Source organism: Solanum dulcamara, chromosome 7 (assembly GCF_947179165.1).
Source record: "Solanum dulcamara chromosome 7, daSolDulc1.2, whole genome shotgun sequence".
Lineage (NCBI taxonomy): Eukaryota > Viridiplantae > Streptophyta > Magnoliopsida > Solanales > Solanaceae > Solanum > Solanum dulcamara.
The window spans coordinates 39738723-39757813 of NC_077243.1; the positions used below are offsets into that span (position 1 = coordinate 39738723).

The window sequence follows — 19091 nt, forward strand, 5'->3', positions numbered from 1 at the left end:
AAAAGGACTATAGATGGTTTCTAAAGGATTGTTGTGGAATTGCTTATGAAAAATAGGATTGCAGTGTATAAAGCTATTTATCCAAGCATAGCAACTCTTTCAGATGTATTAGCGGCAATTGATCAAGTAAGTATTACTTGTAACCTTTTACGATTTAACTAGCTAGCTAGAGGTAAATTTTAGAAACAAACTTTTAAAATGTGAATAATATCTATCCATCATTAAAGTATTTTCATTTATAAACTATTTTCTCTTATTCTAGTGTTTTAAACTATTTGTTTCTCTCTTTTGGCACTAGACTACTCAAGTATGTCATAGAAGGTCTCTATTGTTTGATTACTCAAATTTTTGAAAGTGCTTCCTCAATATGCTGAAATAAACCAAATTGCGGAATAACCAACCCGGTGATTATATCCAAATCCCATAAAATTACATGTAGCATATATGTAATCTTGTCGGGACATAGCCCTGTAAAATAAGAAAAATGGTGAAAGAAATATGCATAGCCACAATGGTAAAGTGGGCGAGTCAGAACTAGAAGCTTGATGAACCTATCAATAACGATTCACACTAATCTAGGCGTCGAATCTATACAAACATAACATAAGTAGGGTGAAGAGGAGTGAGCACTTTCGTACGTACTTAATATGTGGTTGTATCGGCACACGATGTCATGAGTTCACTATCGAGCGAATTAACCAATAATGGCATACTTAACATATTATGTCATGAGTATAAAACATAAATATTTTCCTAAATATTTGTAATAATGTAAAACATCGTATTATAAAAAGATATACATGTCATATGAGACTTTTACATAAGTGGAAAAACATGAACTAAAATCACAACATATACGGAACCTCTATGACATGATGATTCGAAACACGATCTCGGTTATACCTAAATGGAAGAAAAACAATAATTAACTAGCCACCACGAGCATAAAGTGGGCCTCACCCAGCAAATGTTGAGTAAGTGAGAGAGAAGCCTGACAAGTAATAGCATCATACGGAGTATCAATACATGCAATTAGAACATCAATGCAATGCTACCGCTAAGGAGTGAGTACAATTTAAATTTCAGTCAATATGCATTGTAGATTCCTTCATACATAGAACGCTACAAGACTTTAAAAAATCAACATGTGATATATATGCAACATTTTTTATAAAGTTTTTTCATGTCAAGGGGTTATTTATCAGAAGGAAATTACCGACCGGGCCAGGCCGAGTCAGAAAGGCTTTGGACTTGGTCTTACCTCTGAACACAACAAAGGATAAAAACTTGTATCCTTCACAAGAACAGGGAAGGGGAAGCTAATAAAAACATCTTGACCCTCAAAAAGAAGAACTACCTATACAACTAACTAACAAACAAAATTAGCTTTGTCATATTTGAGCCTCATAGAAGGCATCTGGCTCTTTTCCAGTTGGAGTGGACATTTAGCCCCCACAGGAAGATGCTTATAGGAGTCATAAAGGGATTCATTCTGGTCGAGGCTAATTTGACAAGATAGTCTGCAACCTTATTGACCTCTCTATAACAGTGTTCTGTTGTGACATTACCAAGTTTCTTTAGCTGTTGTATCTCCTCAATGGTCCAGTTTAGCTTGTAGCTATCGCATTTTTTGTCATTGATCATCTGAAAAAATAGATAGGGACTCTACCTTAAGGGTGAAGTTTATGTAGTTCAAAGATATACACATGTGCAAACCATATCTTGCAGTCATAGTTTCTGCCTTCAAGTTGTTGCCACACTGCACAAGCAATGAGAAGGCAATAAAATGTTCACCCTTATCATCTCTCAATACCCATCATATTTCAGCTTTTACACTTGCATAGATAAAGCTCCCATCTGTGTTCAGCTTCAAACAACTCACACTAGACAAATTCCAGCACACAATGGTTTTCTTGGGACGTGGTTTCAACCTTGTAAGAGTATCACAACAATAGATTCAGGGTAATGTCAAGCTGTAGTAAAAGCCTGTGAGATTGCTCTTAGAATACTCCTTGCAGCTTGTTGAATCATAATGAAAACTCTGAATTTCCTTTTCTCTCCATATTTTCACTCACAATATTGCTTCCAAATCTCCCAGCATATGAATAAGGGAACAATTTGTGACACCTTTTTATGAACTGCATTAGTGGTAACTCTGAGTCCACCATAAATTGATTAAGTACCTGATTGTGCCTTGATATTGAGTGATACCAAGTGGTCTTCCAAAAGGCATCCAAATCTGTTGTGCAGCTTTTCCAAAGATGAGGGTATATTGCAGTCTCGTTTACTGGAGTAGAACAACATCTGCAGTTAAGTAGACAAGTAGTAGTTGAAAATCATTCATGAAATTGATCATGCCTTAAGAATCTTAAACATGTGTCACTAGACCTTTCATAGCTTATTATAGCATTTTATCACGCCCCAAATCCTTAATAAGGCCGACTGGTACTTGATGTCTTTACTTTGACTGAGAAGACCAACCTTACGTACATCCATAAATAAGTTACATACTTAATTGCAAAAGAAAAAGCATTCCGTAAAATATTTGATATTTCAATAAGCATGAAATCACAAACCAAATGAACAGTATTCATAAAAGCCATATAAGGTTACATTTGAACCGATCTAAATGAAAAAAGATATCATAATTGTATGTTTATGGAGCCTCTATGACTTGCATGAATTTAAAAGATATCGGGATAAGGCCCCGGCTATACCCTGAAGAATACGAGGTCTGTATTATAACAAAATTACACCTCAGATACAAGTGACATTCACCAAAAGAGGAAAAATGCTGAGTGTGTCTAATGAGGACCCATGCCACCATGTGTATCAGTACTTGCATCCACAATAAAGATGTAGTGCCTCCAAAAAAAGACGTGAGTACATACAAAATAGAACTCACATGAAGAGAGATACCCGAACATAAAAGGTACGTAAAACAATATACATAAATCAAGGCATTAGACAAAATAGGTTTCACTCAGAAAAAACATTTAAATTAAATTTGAACATTAAACAAGCATAGCCTTTTCTTTTGTGGTAGTTTATTCTATTACCAACCTTATCATTAAACCACCATGTGGAGTCTGATCTTAGCTCAATCGTCAAAGTCATTCACCACAATGTTGTATGGATCGACATACCATTTTGCTAGTATTTCAAAATTCCCAATAAAGGGGATCCAACCAAGGAAATCATAAGAAAACGCCCGACCAAACAAAATGTTCCTTGTCCTACATCGACACATGTAGTTTCAAATATTTGACACTTCTACAAAATACACTCTTGGGTTAACTTAACAATACTCCCAAACCATTTATTGCATTTGGTGCCTTTGGTCCATTTCCTTAAATCATAACATTGGGGTCATTATCCCATAATAATCTTTATGTTCAAAATCAACAACAACAACATAACCAGTGAAATCCCACAAAGTAGGATTTGGGGAGGGTAAAGTGTACGCAGACCTTATCACTACCACGTGGAGGTAAAGAGGCTAGTTCCGAGAGACCCTCGCTCAAGTGCATAATCCCAAATAAAAGAAGAAAAACAATTGGAGAAAGCATAATGGTTAATAAGAAAAGTAGTATAAAATCTACAGAAGTGAAACAATAACAATGATAAAATAGCCTGATAACCGATTTATGTTCAAAATCATTTAACATAAATGCTTAGAAATCATATGTTTCATATGGAAGCAAATAGGAAAACTAAGTATCATAGTTCAATAAAATTGAAACATAAGAACGTTCATACATCATGAGATATGACAACAAGAAAGGTATGACATTTTGTAAATAGACATTTGATGCAAAGGTTTAACCCAACATACCTATAGCTAGTCGAGCAAATATAGCTCGTTCATTCCCAACCAACAAGCACGAGTAAAAACTATCTGATTTAACAAGTGCGAAACATGAATCCCCCAATCCCATAAATTTCAAACCATATTCACCCAATTTCAATCCCAAACCCTAACTTATGGTGTTCAACCAAGAACAAGTGAATGTCCTAATTCAACCACAACTCTCAACTCAATATATACCCATAATTAACTACCTTAACTCATATTTGGATTCTGGGAAAGAGACATTACCTTTTGCGTTTGAAGCCCTAGGTTGAGTGATAGCAATTTTTTGAACTTTTAGATGAGTTCCTACAATTTGAATTCGTTAAAGTATTAGAATCTAAGGGTATTGGTATGGAAAAATTGAAAACCCACTAAGAGACTTACATTTGGTGTTGGTTAGTGGGAATAGCTTTTCCTTCTCCCTAAAATTGAATTCCCGAGCCAAAATATGAAATTTATTTTCTCTCTCCTCAGAATTTCCTATCTATAGATAGCATGATCTGTGTCCCATTCTACAGACTGTAGAATGGTTTTGTGAGACACAAAAATTGAATCCAGGTGGGCAAAAAGTTGATAGATGTTGGCCTAAGAGAGCATCCTGTGAGCATTTCTACATATTGCAGAACAATTCTACGAACCAGGAAATGTATCCGGTAAATCCTTCCAGAAATTTCAAACTTGAGGGGATAGTCTGCGGTCTACTTTGCAAACCGCAGATCCATTTTGCAGACCACAGGTCCCATCTATGAACCACTATCTGTGTTTAGTATGAAAAAACATTTTGGAAAAAGTTTTTTAATTTTTTCATTTTAGATTACAACAACAACAACAACAACAACCCAGTGAAATCCCACGACGTGGAGTCTGGGAAGGATAAAGTATACGCAGACCTTACTCCTATCAAGGTAGGACGATTGTTTCTGAGAAACCCTCGGCTCAAAAGAAGCATAAAAAGAGGTCAGATAAGGCTAAGAAATTTAAAGCGATATGGGAAAGTAAATAACGAATAACGCAAATAATGAAAGCGACACAGATAAAATAGAGTAATCAAAGTACAGAAAGTAATAGAGAGATAATAATAGAAGTCAGAGCACAAGAAATTATAGTACGCTAATGTGCTTACTAATACGGAAGAATAACGAGACTATGTACTAGCCTTCTACCCTAATATGGGTCCTCCACACCCTCCTATCTAAGGTCATTTCCTCGTTAAGCTGTAACTGCGCTATGTCCTGTCTAATCACCTCTCTCCAATATTTCTTCGGCCTACCCCTACCTCTTCTAAAACCATCCATGGCCAACCTCTCACACCTCCGCACTGGGGCATCTGTGTCTCTCCTCTTCACATGCCCAAACCATCTCAAGTCGCATTTTCCGCATCTTGTCTTCCACCGAGGCCACTCTTACCTTGTCCCGAATAGCCTCATTTCTAATCCTGTCACTCCTAGTATGCTTATACATCCATCTCAACATTCTCATCTCGGCTACTTTCATCTTTTGAACGTGAGAGACCTTAACTGGCCAACACTCTACCACATATAACATAGCCGGTCTAACCATCACTTTGTAGAATTTGCCCTTAAGTTTTGGTGGCACCTTCTGGTCACATAGTACACCGAAAGTGAGCCTTCATTTCATCCACCCTGCTCCAATACGATGTGTGACATCCTCGTCAATATCTCCGCTGCCTTGCATGATAGACCCAAGGTACTTGAAACTACTTTTCTTTTGGATGGCCTGGTCACAAGCCTAACTTCCTCGCCAACCTCCTGAGGTGTCTCACTGAACTTGCACTCTAAGTACTCTATCTTGGTCCTACTCAGCTTAAACCCTTTAGACTCCAAGGTATGTCTCCAATCCTCCAGCCTAACGTTAACTCCGCTACGAATCTCATCGATCAGGACTTTGTCGTCCGCGAAAAGCATACACCATGGCACCTCACCTTGAATTTATCACGTCAATCCATCTATCACCAAGGCAAATAAAAATGGACTAAGGGTTGATCCTTGATGCAACCCCATCACAACTGGAAAGTGCTCTAAGTCCTCTCCTACTGTCCTTACCCTGGTTTTGGCTCCCTCATACATGTCCTTGATCACCCTAATGTACGCCACAGGTACACCTTTAGCCTCCAAACATCTCCATAGTATCTCTCGTGGAACTTTATCATAAGCCTTTTCTAGATCGATGAATACCATATGCAAGTCCCTCTTCCTCTCCCTATACTGCTCCACCAGTCTCCTCATTTTAGATTGTACTTAAATATTTTAGAAATTATTTTTCAAATCTAACTTATTTCCTTCAAATTTAAGGAAAATGACTTACCTCCTAAGAAAAAACATTTTTCAAAAATCTTTTTTAACCTCACACCTCAACTTTCCACCCAACTCAAATCTTACATACTGGTTGATAATATTAATCCAAGATTCGACTATTGTCGCAATTCAAGGCTCGACTCCCGACCTCAATTCGAGACCCAACTCTTGCATTGAGGTTGGATCTCAATTTGGGTGTTGGATCTCGAGTCAGGTGTCAAGGTCGAATCTCAAATTTGATATCGGAGTCGGATCCCGAGTAAGGTGTTGGGGTGGGTTTTGGATCAAATATCGATGTCGGATCCAAGATCAGCTATTGGGTGTCGGGGTCAAACTCCTAATTTAAAAATTGGGTCTCGGGTTGGGAGTTCGAGTCAGTTCCTACATCGGATGTTAGGATCGACTCTTAGTTTGGAAGTCGTGTCGTGGTTCAAATGTCAAATCAGGTGTTGGGGTTGGATCCCTATTGGAAAGTTGGGTCCCGAGTTCAAATTCCGGATCGGGTCCAGCATTGAGTGTCAAGGTCGAGTCCTAGTTCAAAAGTCGTATCCTGAGTTAGGATAAAACATCGGAATCCAATCCTAGATCAGTTATCGAGATCGGGTATCGGTGTTGGGGCCAGGGTCAAGTCTAATTCAAATGTCGGGTCTGAGGTTGTGAGTTGGGGTTGTGTCCAAGTTTGGGTGTCGAAGTCATATTCCGGATCGATTGTCGGATCCCAGTTTAAATGTTGGATTCTAGGTCGGGTGTCAGGGTCAAGACTTGAGTCCTTTCTCAGGATCGGATCCTAAATCGATCTTCGGGATCGTGTCCCAATTCAAATGTTGAAGTTGAGGTCGGATCTCAATTTAAATGTTGGATCTCGGATCGGGATCCGGGGCAAGGTCTCGAATTGGGTGTCGAAGTTGGGTAACAAATCGGTTATCGAAATTGATGTCCAGATCAAAAACTAGTTTGTTAAAAAGAATTTTCTACTTTTTAGTAAAAAATAAAAGATATTTTCTAAAAAATATTTTTTTCATTAACCAACCAAATGTGAGAAAATGAGTTAGAAATCAACTTATTTTTCAAAAAAAACATTTTCTAGCAAAATATTTTCCTCGTACCTTGCTTGTTCCATTTTACTCAGTCATCAGTTTTTTGTTCTTGAGTCCAAAGCGCATCAACATCCCTCCTTGTCTTGTATACCATTTAAATGACTTTATTATCATTTTAAAGGACCCATATTCCTAGACATAATTAACAATAAGTTTCTTTAACCAGAGTTTCACCGAATCCCGAGGTACGATTGTATGGGGTCTTACTTTATTTCCTTTTGAAATATTCGTCCTTGAAGGTTGAGTCGCTTACAGTTATCAAAAATCATCATATTATACTAAAAGTGGGAAGAATGTTAAGCAAAAGTTAGATTACGATTTTACCCTTATATTAAATTTTAAATGTTATAAACTATTTAATAAATTAAATATTAAATAGTAAATCATCATATTAGTACATTAATCAACCACCATAAAGCCTCTTGAATATGTAATCTTTGTATTAATTCCATGCTAGAGAAAATTCATGAATATTTTGTTTTGTTCATCATCCAATTGAAAATATGAAAGATTATGCTTGCCCTTCACAAAAAGAAAAAAACCATATATATCTATATTATATTCTTTTTTTATATATAAATATTTTTATTAATGTGAAGTACATTACATAAGTTTTATTTTCACTAACTCTCCATTACGTAAATATATGTAACTCCCACTAATAATTATATTCATTATGTTTTTTACTTCCACTTCTCATCCATGACCTCAAATGGATTAATGTCATATTCATGCCGACTCTTTGTGTTCCTCAATCTTATCCTATAAATAGAGACATTTGACACTATATTATACACACGTAAAACAATTGAAAAAAATATATGAGAAAATCTCTATGCTCTCTTCTCTTGTCTCTTTTTGTTTGTTTTGTTTAATGTTTATGTTTTTTGTTTGTTTTAATTGTACATGTTTCTATTGTTTTGTTATTATTATTAAAAATTTACAATGGTTTGTTGCTTTGTATATATTAGCCTAGAATGTAGTATTTTAGTATACTCATTTGAATATTGTATTTGTACAATAGTTAATAATTTTTACTTTACACATTTTTCATTAATTTTATAATTAAGGATGTATTTTTTAATTAGAAAGATATATGTATTTTCTATCATAAAAATGATGGATTTTTTTAGTAAATACCAATAGATTTGAAGGGGATAAAATATGTCATTTGCAATACAAAATTTATATAAAATATTTTGAATAAACGTGCAACGCACGTTTCCAAGACTAGTAATTAAAACATAAGAACTTTCTTACATGATGAGATATCACATTTAGAAGGGCATGTCATTTTCAAATATACATTTGATTCAATGATTCAACTCAACATATCTATAGGTAGTTGTCATGATCCAAGCTAGACCCTAGACGTGACATGGGGATTAGGATCTCGAGAGATCTCAATCAAGTCTCTTAGCATATCATTCATGAGCATACATAAGGTAAATAAGAAGCAAGAAACTTAAACATAGATGCAAAGTAAAAAGTCTCAAAATGAATAACTCGATAAAAGAGAAGTCAACTAAATCCCCGAATAAACGGGACAACATAGACATAATAAATCTAACATGTCTCTACTAGTCTAGACGGGGTGTAGGAAAAAATCCTAGCTCACCAACATAAGAAATGAAAGTCATAAAACATAAAGTAAGGAAAATCATAAGTGTCATGTCCCCGAAATATGAGGATTCACTAACAAGGAAGTAGTATCTCAATATATAGCCACGAACGGGATGCGAGTGAAGATCATCGGACCCTACATTATGATACAATGTAGATAAAAGTATGCATTAGTACATGGAATGTACTAAGTATGTGAGAAACATGGATGAACAATAATAGTCGAACATAGTCAATATGAACATGTGATGCATGGACAATTATCTTTAAAACATGAGATAAAGCTTGAAAATACTTGAAAATATTTAATAAGGTCAATGCAACATAAAACATCATAAGAGCTTATAGGTTATAGTAAATACGTATGTTGGATATTAACCTTAACTGACATTTAAGACCATGTGAGCTATATAACATGGAATTTGATATAACTCCCAAACCGAGAAGAGAGAGACTACTTGCCAAGGTAGACTCCGTATAAACATGAACATGAGCTATATGTGAATCCAGGTAAGCCATAAAGGCACCTATGGCTGCATGTAGTTTTAGAACTAAGGGGTCATTTGGTTGGGAACAAGTTATCCCAGGATTAATTATCCTAATAAGTTATAATGGGATAAGTTATCCCACCATGTATATGGATAACTTATCCCATCACTATGGTATAAATGGTAGGATAAGTTATCTCAAACTTGCAACCAAATAAGACATCAGAATTTTATTCCTGGACTATTTTTTTTATCCCATGACTATTTATTTTTATCCCTCACACCAAACGACCCCTAAGGGTTGCTACTAGGATTCCCTTGTGGATCCCCACCGAAAATTCACTCGGTGCTAAGTCAATCAATGGAATACATGAAAATATAATCATTAGGAAAGGAAAATAAATATCAATCCACATTCATAAAATGACATAATAAGAATAGCTTCTTGAAAACCATGATCATAACATAACATGTGGACACTTACCTTTCTAAGCATCCAAATCATACTTTTCTTCATATAGTGAGAAAACCTTTCATAAAATCATGGTTACTTGTTTGAAACATACTTGAAAACATAGTTCATGACTTTCATAAATCATTCATAAATTCATAGTTTAAAACTTGAATTTTCATAGCATAATACATGAATCCTTGCATAACTTAGAGAACAAAATAATTAAACTTAAATCATGCATGAATAGACTATTGAAATTGAATAAAAGTATAATTTAATTGACCCAATGCAATTTGATCAAAACCCTAGAACCCTTGAATTGAAAGTGATAGAAAAGAGAGAAATCTTTGGAACTCCATGGATGAAATAGGATCCATGGATGAATTCCCATGTACCTTGATGGATTCTAGCCTTAAAATTTGGAAGAGAAGACTTAAAGCTTGAATAACCCTAATACACCTTGGGAAGATTCTCGGAGAAGAAGGCTTGAGTTCTTTTGGGGGTTTTGAGTGAATGAAAAGGAATGGGGGAATTTTGAAGGAATTAGGTACTTATAGGCTTGGTTTAATACCCCCAAATGGCATAGCTTAAGTGTAGAAGAGATAATAAATACCCAAAATAACCCTCATTAAAACTGTTAGATGGGACCTACGATTGGGACCTACGGGTTGTAGGTCCTTCGACGGGTCTAGGGATAGAGTCGTAGGACTAGTGCACTAAAATTTGAGCTACTGGAAATTGCATAATCACTCTACAATTCAAGTTTAAGGGTTGTCGATGGTCTTACGGGTCATCGAAATGATTCATCAAACATCCCAATACTTTAGCAAAATTTCAAAAGTTAGGACCCATCCTACGAGTCAAGTTATGGGTCGTCAAATGTCCTATGTGTCGTAGGACCCGTTCGTCCTGCCAACTTTTCCAAAACCCAAAAACAAAGTCTCTGATCACTTTCTATGGATTGTAGAGACTTCTAGGGTCCGTAGGACCTCCTCATAGAGTTATTGGATACTTAGTCAAATTCCCTTTCCTAGAATCCTTCTTATGAGCCTCACCTACGGCTCGTGTAACTTTCTACGGACGTCAATTTGGCTCGTCTCAAAACTCCAAAAAATATTCAATTGTCTAGGCCTTCCATGGCTGCCTTTCTACTGCTCGTAGGACTTCCTATGGCTCATAGATCGGCTCGTAAAAGCCTGTATCAGATAAATTTCTGCAACTTTTCTTCTTTTTTTGGCTTTTCAACTTTCGAGGTCTTATAATAGTAAAACTAACATAACTTTTTTGACTCTCAATCAACAAGCATGCATGAGCCAAACTTGTATGTTTAATGAGTATGAAACATAAATCCCCCAATCCCTCAAACCCCATTCTCCCAATTTAAATCCTAAGCCCTAACTTATGGGATTCTACAAAGAACCAGTGATTTCCCTCATTAAAACCATGGCGCTCAACTCATCTATACCCACATTAACTACTCATATTTGAAAGGATCGGAGAGGCATTACCTTTTGAGTTTGGATCCCTGGGTTGTATGGTAGGAATATTTTAAACTTTTGAATGATTTATTATATATGATGTTGAATATGTCAGAGCGTTAGATCAATCAGTATTGGGCATGGAATAATCGAAAACCCACTAAGAGTTACCTTAGGTGTTAGGTAGTGATAGAAGTTTGTAGTGATAGAAGTTTTTCCTTCTCTCTAAAATGGAATGCCCAAACTAAAATATGTTCTTAATTTCTTTCTCCCTAAAATGCTCTATTTATAGAAAGCGTAATCTGCATCACATTATGCAGTCTGCAAAATGATTCTATGAGCAGTAAAAAAGATCCAGGGTGGGCACAAAAGTTGACAGATGTTGGCCTAGTGGGAGGGCTTTATGCGGAGCATTTTTATTGATCGTAGAACAATTCTGTGAAGTGTAGTATGTGCCACAAATCCTTTCAAATTATTCCAACTTGATGAGGTAGCCTACAGATCGCAAGTCGGTCTACAAACCACTAAAGTTTATTCCATTTTCCTTTGTCATCTCAACCTTTCATTCTTGAGTCCAAAACACATCAACACCCCTCCTTGGACTTTCCATTATTTAAATGACCTAATCATTCTTGTAAAGTCTCCACATTCTCAGAAATAGTTGGTGACTTTAATATTCTTAAACTAAAATTTGATTCAATTATGAAGTAGGAGGCTAGTACATAGCCTCGTTATTCTTTCCTATTCGTAGGCGTAGTAGTGCATTACGATTTCTTGTGCTCAAATTTCTGTTATTTCTGTTATTATATAATAATTTCTATACTTTGATTACTCTATTTTATCTGTAACGCTTCATTATTTGTTATTCCATAGAGCATTGAATTTCTTAACCGTATCTGACCAATTTTTATGCTTTTATTGAGCTGATAGTCTCCTGAAAATAGTCGTCCTATCTTGGTAGGAGTAAGGTCTGCGTACACTCTACCCTCCCCAGACCCCACATTGTGGGATTTCACTTGGTTGTTATTGTTGTTATGAGGTAGGAATCCATAGGATCTTACAATTTTCCTTAGTTGGAGTACATTCATCACTGACATAAAACAATTAGTGCACTGTGTGTAAGGCATATCCTATGATACCAACCAGATCGATTACGTCATCTCACCATAATATCATTTGTATCAACGTACTTTACTATAATTTATTTGAAAAGAAAAGTCAAAAAAGGGAAAAAAGGTAGGCACAGGCAACAGACAACAGTTTTTGTTGAAATTGCTAGTAGTTTTTGTTGAAAAATTATGCCAGCAACACATTTCATTAAACGCGTAAAATCATTTCACGCATGTTCAATCTTCTATAAATAGAGGGCCTCTTTCCCTCATTTAAATCAACCCAAAAAGAGAGAGTAAGAATACAAAGAGAGTTATACACCAAAAAAAATATTGTAGTCTTGAGTGTCCTCTTTAGTAGTCGTTCCTTTTACAAGAGAGAAGTATTAATTATTGTTTTCTCCTTGTATTTGAGAACAGTGTACTCCATATTTTAATAATGAGATCCTTCTACCTCGTGGCTTTTCCCTTTTATCTGTTAGAGGGGTTTTCATATAAAATTCTCGTATCTAATTTATTTTCATATTTATTGTCATATCAAATTTTAATTGTGGTGCTTCCTCTACCCAAAAGTGGTATCATAGCCATCGGTTATTCTGTTTGTTTTATGCGAAGATACTATTCATGAATAGTAAATTTTCGTGAATAGTAAAATTCGGTGAATAGTACTATTCACGTGAATAGTAATTTTGATGACGGTTCAATTTATCACAATTGTTCACAAAAATATTCATAAATAATCTAAAAGGATGTGAAGCAAATAACAATGTCGAATATAATAAAGTTTGACGTTGAGAATTCAATGGGACTAATTTCTCATTGTGGAAAATAAAAATAAAAGCGATATTGAGAAAGAACAATTGCTTAGCTGCAATTGAAGGCAGACCCACAGACTTTACTAAGGACATCAAGTGGAATGACATAGACAGCAACACAGTTGCTGATCTACACTTGGCATTAGCTGATCAAGTGTTGTCTAGTGTGGCTGAAAAGCGGACGGCGAAGAAAATATGGGATACTCTTACGGGGTTGTATGAGGCCAAGTCTTTGCATAATAAAATCTTCTTAAAAAGAAGATTATATACTCTTCGAATGGCAGAGTCCATGCCAATTACTGAATACATCAATACTTTGAATACTCTATTTTCACAACTTACGACAATGGGTTGCAAAATAGAGGGGACTGAACGTACAAAGCTTCTACTTCAAAATCTACCTGACTCGTATGATCAACTCATCATCAACCTGACGAACAGTACAGACAATCTAGTTTTCGATGAAATTGCAGCCACTGTCTTAGAAGAAGAAAATCGGTGCAAAAATAAGGAAGACAGACAAGCAAGTTTCCAGCAAGCTGAAGCTTTGATGATGGTGAGAGGAAGACCAACGGAATGTGGCCCCATTGGGAGTCACAATCATGGTAGATCGCAATCAAGAAGTAAGAAGAATATCAAGTGTTATAACTGTGGCAAGAAAGGGCACTTCAAGAAAGATTGTCGGTTCAAGAAGAAGAGTGAACACTCCGAGCCATCAAATGCTCAAGGGAATGTTGCAAGTACCTCGAATGATGGCGACATTTTATGTAGTGAAGCAATATCAAATAATGAAGGCAGAAAATATTTTACTAATTTCTGGATCATGGACACAGGAGCAACATAGCACATGACTTTCCTGGAGAGAATGGTTCCATCAATATAATCCTATCTCAGGAGGGTCTGTATTCATGGAAGATGATCATGCTTTGGATGTTATTGGTATTGGGTCCATCAAAATAAAAATATATGATGGAACGATATGCACCATCTAGAAGGTATGATATGTAAAAGACTTGAGGAAGAATCTATTATCTTTGGGACAATTAGATGATAATGGATGTTCATACAAAACTCATGATGGACTCGTGAAAATATCCAAAGGAGTGCTTGTAGTGATGAAAGCAAAAAAACTTGCTGCAAATCTATATGTGCTTAAAGGTGAAATACACTAAGAAGGAGAAACATCAACCACGTCAGCAAGTTCATTTAAAGAATCAACGATGATATGGCATCATAAACTTGGCCATATATCGGAATGAGGTTTGAAGATTCTTGTTGAGCAAAAGCTTCTTTCAGGGCTTAAAAAGGTTTCACTACCCTTTTGTGAGCATTGTGTTACCAATAAGCAAAATAGACTGAAGTTTAGCAGTTCTTCTGCTAAAACCAAGGAAATATTAGATCTGGTCCACTCTGATGTCTGGCAAGCACCGGTGGAGTCCCTAGGAGGAGCGAAATATTTCGTGTCATTTATCGACAATTACTCCAAGAGAAGTTGGGTGTATCCAATCAAGAGGAAGCATATGTTTTTTCAGTTTTCAAACAGTTCAAAGCGCGGGTAGAACTTGAATCTGAGAAAAAGATCAAGTGTTTAAGGACAGATAATGGAGGAGAATACACTGGTGATGAAGTTGATAACTTCTGTAAATAAGAAGGTATTAAATGGCAGTTCATAGTGGCATATACTCCACAACAAAATAGAGTAGCAGAGAGGATGAACAGAACCTTGTTGGAACGAACAAGAGCTATGTTGACAACTGTAGGGTTGGAAAAATAATTCTGGGTAGAAGTAGTCAAAACCGCATGTTATGTGATCAATCGGTCATTATCAACCGCAATTGATCTGAAAATGCCAATGGAGATATGGACAGGAAAACCAGCTGATTATTCTCGCTTATATATATTCGGAAGTCCTGCTTATGTTATGTACAACACCCAAGAAAAATCGAAGTTGGATCCAAAATCCAGGGAATGCATTTTCTTAAAGTATGCTGATGTAGTCAAGGGGTATCACTTGTGGGATCCCACAGCCCGCAAGGTGGTAATCAGCAGAGATGTTGTATTTGTTGAAAATAAGATACAAGCAAAAGAAGGTAGCACTTAAAAAAAAAATCAGAGACTACTACAGTTGAAGTTGAAGAAAAAGAAGTTCCAGTTTCTTCTGAAGCAGCACCAGAGCACGAAGAACAAGAGCAAGCTGAGATCAAAACTCCACATGTTCGATGGTCGACTAGGGAGAGAAGAGAACCAGCTTGGCACTCAGATTATTCTATGGAGAGTAATATTGCATACTGTCTACTAACAGAAGATGGAGAGCCTTCAACTTTTCACGAGGCTATGAAAGGCCAAGAATCATCTCTGTGGGTGGCAGTAATGCAAGAAAAAATTGAAGCTCTTCATAAAAATAAAACATGGGATCTTTTTCAATTACCACAAAGAAGGAAGGCCATTGGAAATAAATGGGTCTACAAGATCAAACGCAATGGTAATGATCAAGTGAAGAAGTACCGTGCAAGATTGGTGGTGAAAGGATTCGCTCAGAAAAAAGATATAGACTTCAATGAGATATTTTCTCCGGTGGTTTGACTCAAAATAATTCGAGTGGTATTGGAGATATATGTTATATTTGACTTGTACTTGGAGCAGTTAGATGTCAAAACTGCATTTCTTCATGGAGAACTTGAAGAAGAAATTTACATGCTCCAACCAGAAGGTTTTGAAGAACAGGGAAAAGAGAACTTGGTTTGCAGGTTGAATAAATCTCTATATGGTCTCAAATAGGCGTCGAGATATTGGTATAAGAGATTTGATTCCTTTATTATAAGCCTTGAATACAACAGCATAGTTCAGATCCTTGTATTTATTACAAGAGATTTGGTGATGACGATTTTGTTATTTTACTATTGTATGTTGACGAATATTGGTAGCAGGCCCCAACAAAGATCGTCTCACAAATTTAAAGGCATAGTTGGCTAGGGAGTTTGAAATGAAGGACATGGGACCAGCAAACAAGATTCTAGGAATGCAAATTCACCGAGACAAAAATAATAGGAAGATTTGGATTTCTCAAAAGAACTACTTGAAGAAAATCTTGAGACGCTTCAAGTGCAAGACTGTAAGTCAATTTCTACCCCACTTCCTATTAATTTCAAGTTATCCTCAAGTTTGAGTCCTAGCAATGAAGTAGAGAGGATGGAGATGTCTCGAGTACCGTATGCATCAGTAGTGGAAAGTTTAATGTTCGTCATGGTATGTACACGACCTGACATTGCACAAGCAGTGGGAGTGATTAGTCGATACATGGCTAATCCTGGTAGAGAGCATTGGAATACTATTAAGAGGATCCTAAGATACATCAAGGGTACCTCAGATGTTGCAATGTGTTATGGAGGATCAGACTTTAATGTTAAAGGTTATGTTGATTCAGATTATGTAGGTGATCTTGATAAAAGCAAGTCCACCACCGGTTATGTGTTTACTCTTGCTAGAGGAGCTGTAAGCTGGGTTTCAAAACTGCAATCTATCATGGCTATATCTACAACGGAAGCAGAATATGTAGCAGATACACAAGCTAGCAAAGAGGCAATATGGATGCATATGTTACTGGAGGAACTCGGGCACAAACACGAGAAGGTTGCTCTATTTTATGACAGTCAGAGCGCTTTGCATCTTGCAAAGAATCCGGCATTTCATTCAAGGACAAAGCACATACGATTTCAATATCACTTCATTCGTGAGAAGGTGGAAGAAGGCAGTGTGGATATTCAGAAAATTCACACTGATGACAACCTAACAGATATGTTTACATAGCCAATCAACAGTAACAAGTTCATATGGTATCAATCTTCTATTGGCCTAGCAGAAATGTAACATTGTAGTAATTGGATAGAAAGAATGGTGTGAAAATTTAATTAATTCTCAATTAAATCTTCAAGTGGGAGAATGAAAAGAAAAGTCAAAAAAGGGAAAAAAGGTAGGCACAGGCAGCAGAAAACAGTTTTTGTTGAAAAATTATGCCAGCAACGCGTTTCATTAAGCGCGTAAAATCATTTCACGCATTTTCAATCTCTTATAAATAGAGGGCCTCTTGCCCTCATTTAAATCATCACAAAAAGAGAGAGTAAGAATACAAAGAGAGTTATACACCAAGAAAAATATTGTAGTCTTGAGTGTCCTCTTTAGTAGTTGTTTCTTTTATAAGAGAGAAGTATTAATTATTGTTTTTTCCTTGTATTTGAGAACAGTGTACTCCATATTTTAATAGTGAGATCCTTCTACCCTGTGGTTTTTCCCTTCTATCTGTTAGAGGGGTTTCTACGTAAAATTCTCGTATCCAATTTATTTTCATATTTATTGTCATATCAAACTTTAGTTGTGGTGCTTCCTCCACCCAACATTATTCCCCGACACTATCATGGTACAATCAAGTTGTCCACTCCAATGGTCTCACCCATTAACCTAGTCAAAGTCAATCCTTAGGAAACGAGGTTAAATCTTTTGAGCTACCTTGATCTGAATATAGATTCAAGATCATAAGGATGATTGATAAACATTGTACAAGTGAAAATCTATGTAGAATAAAGATGGACTAAAAAGTAAAGAACCAGGTCCTAATTAGTAGATCTATAAAGGAATTGGTAAAGATGACAACACTACAACAAGTAGAGAATATAGTCCTTCAAACAAAACTGAAGATTATTTGGTTGACGCAAAAAAGAAGCTACATATTCCACGCACATAAAAGGAAACCTTGAAGAATTGTAATTAGCCTTAATTCAATACTACAAGAAACTGGAGTTCAAAACATGAAAAGTTTCCATATTTGAACAAAAAGAACTAGATTGAAATTAGAAAAAGTTTGGCCGACTCCAAATGAAGTCAAACAAGGATTGGATTGTTGGAAAGTCTTGAACCAATTCTTGGTTGGATTTGGAGAAACATAAACGGTGATTCTACTCTTGTATAAAGTATTGTTTTTATTCTTTATAGGCTGACCATCACAAAAAAAAAGGGCAGCCCGGTGCACTAAAGCTCCCGCTATGCGCAGGGTCCGGGGAAGGGCCCGACCACAAGGGTCTATTGTACGCAGCCTTACCTTGCATTTCTGCCAGAGGCTGTTTCCAGGCTTGAACCCGTGACCTCCTGGTCACATGGCAGCAACTTTACCAGTCAAAAGAGAGCCTATATATAGAGAGAGATCTATATGAAAGAGTCTTGAAGAAAAGAGTCAATTACTACAACAAAGAACATGTTCCTATCAAGTTTCATCAATATAGTTTCAAATTGCAATAGTTAGATTCTTGTGGTTCCAAAGTGTATGTTCTTACATTCCTATTTATTTGTGTAGTTGTTGATTTTGTATTGAGTTGAAAAGGGACTTTTTAGATTGCATAGAGTCTTTGAAGAACGGAGAGTAACCAATAATTAGGGAGAATTGTTGAGGTTAAATGTGGGGGCGGTAGGAGTCAATTCCTTAGGTGTACAAAAAAGTTGTAATCTTAAAATTTGTTATGTGTGATAGTGAAGAGTTAGGGAAAATCATATTGGAGATAGGTCGTGATTTTTGCCTCTATTGAACAAGGAGTTTCCCACAAAGAACTAGTTCATTCGGCAAGTAGGTCACATTCAAATTAACAAAATTCATGGACCAATAAGTTTATAATTTGTCCATAAGCCATCGAGTTCAATTATGATTAGTTTTCGAATCGGAGTTCATTTGTCATTGAATTCCTCAATACTAGTTGAGGTTTTAGGCCTCAAGTCCATAAGTTTCCCGTTCAAATTCTTACGTTTTAAAAGTAAAAATCAAGTATAAACATGCATGAAACATCATTTAAAATAGAAATACTCAATTTAAAGGGA

General features: G+C 36.1%; 2 protein-coding genes across 11 annotated transcripts in view; one reads left to right on the top strand and one right to left on the bottom strand.

The window, feature by feature from the left end:
• The window catches only part of LOC129894715 (subtilisin-like protease SBT2.4), a 57492-nt gene that overhangs the window by 34425 nt on the left and 3976 nt on the right, over positions 1-19091 (top strand). Inside the window, exon 5 of the mRNA XM_055970371.1 lies at positions 57-126. Coding sequence (XP_055826346.1) covers positions 57-126 — 70 coding nt within the window. The remainder of the gene's footprint in view (positions 1-56; positions 127-19091) is intronic.
• On the bottom strand, positions 121-4609 carry LOC129895700 (uncharacterized). 10 transcript variants are annotated; one of them, XM_055971447.1, is made up of 3 exons: positions 3471-3809; positions 2184-2304; positions 121-903 (listed from the first exon to the last, which is right to left on the bottom strand). In XM_055971447.1, exons 1-3 carry the CDS (start codon positions 3666-3668, stop codon positions 866-868), a joined length of 357 nt encoding a protein of 118 aa, XP_055827422.1. In that variant the 5' UTR covers positions 3669-3809; the 3' UTR covers positions 121-865. The 10 variants fall into 10 exon arrangements, 2 of the variants coding, with proteins under 2 accessions (XP_055827422.1, XP_055827424.1); XM_055971449.1 differs by lacking the exon at positions 121-903 and adding an exon at positions 911-991 and having other exon boundaries at positions 3471-3825; XR_008767827.1 differs by lacking the exons at positions 121-903; positions 3471-3809 and adding exons at positions 4100-4159; positions 4238-4609 and having other exon boundaries at positions 1081-2304.

Excerpts from the sequence above, each read along its gene's own strand:
- LOC129895700 (XM_055971447.1), bottom strand. The coding sequence starts at position 3,668 with ATGTTAAATGATTTTGAACATAAATCGGTTATCAGGCTATTTTATCAT. Across the intron at positions 2,305-3,470 it reads CTCCACGTGGTAGTGATAAG|ATGTTGTTCTACTCCAGTAA; the intron begins GTCTGCGTACAC and ends ACTTAACTGCAG. Across the intron at positions 904-2,183 it reads CAATATCAAGGCACAATCAG|GTATAACCGAGATCGTGTTT; the intron begins GTACTTAATCAA and ends TCTTCCATTTAG.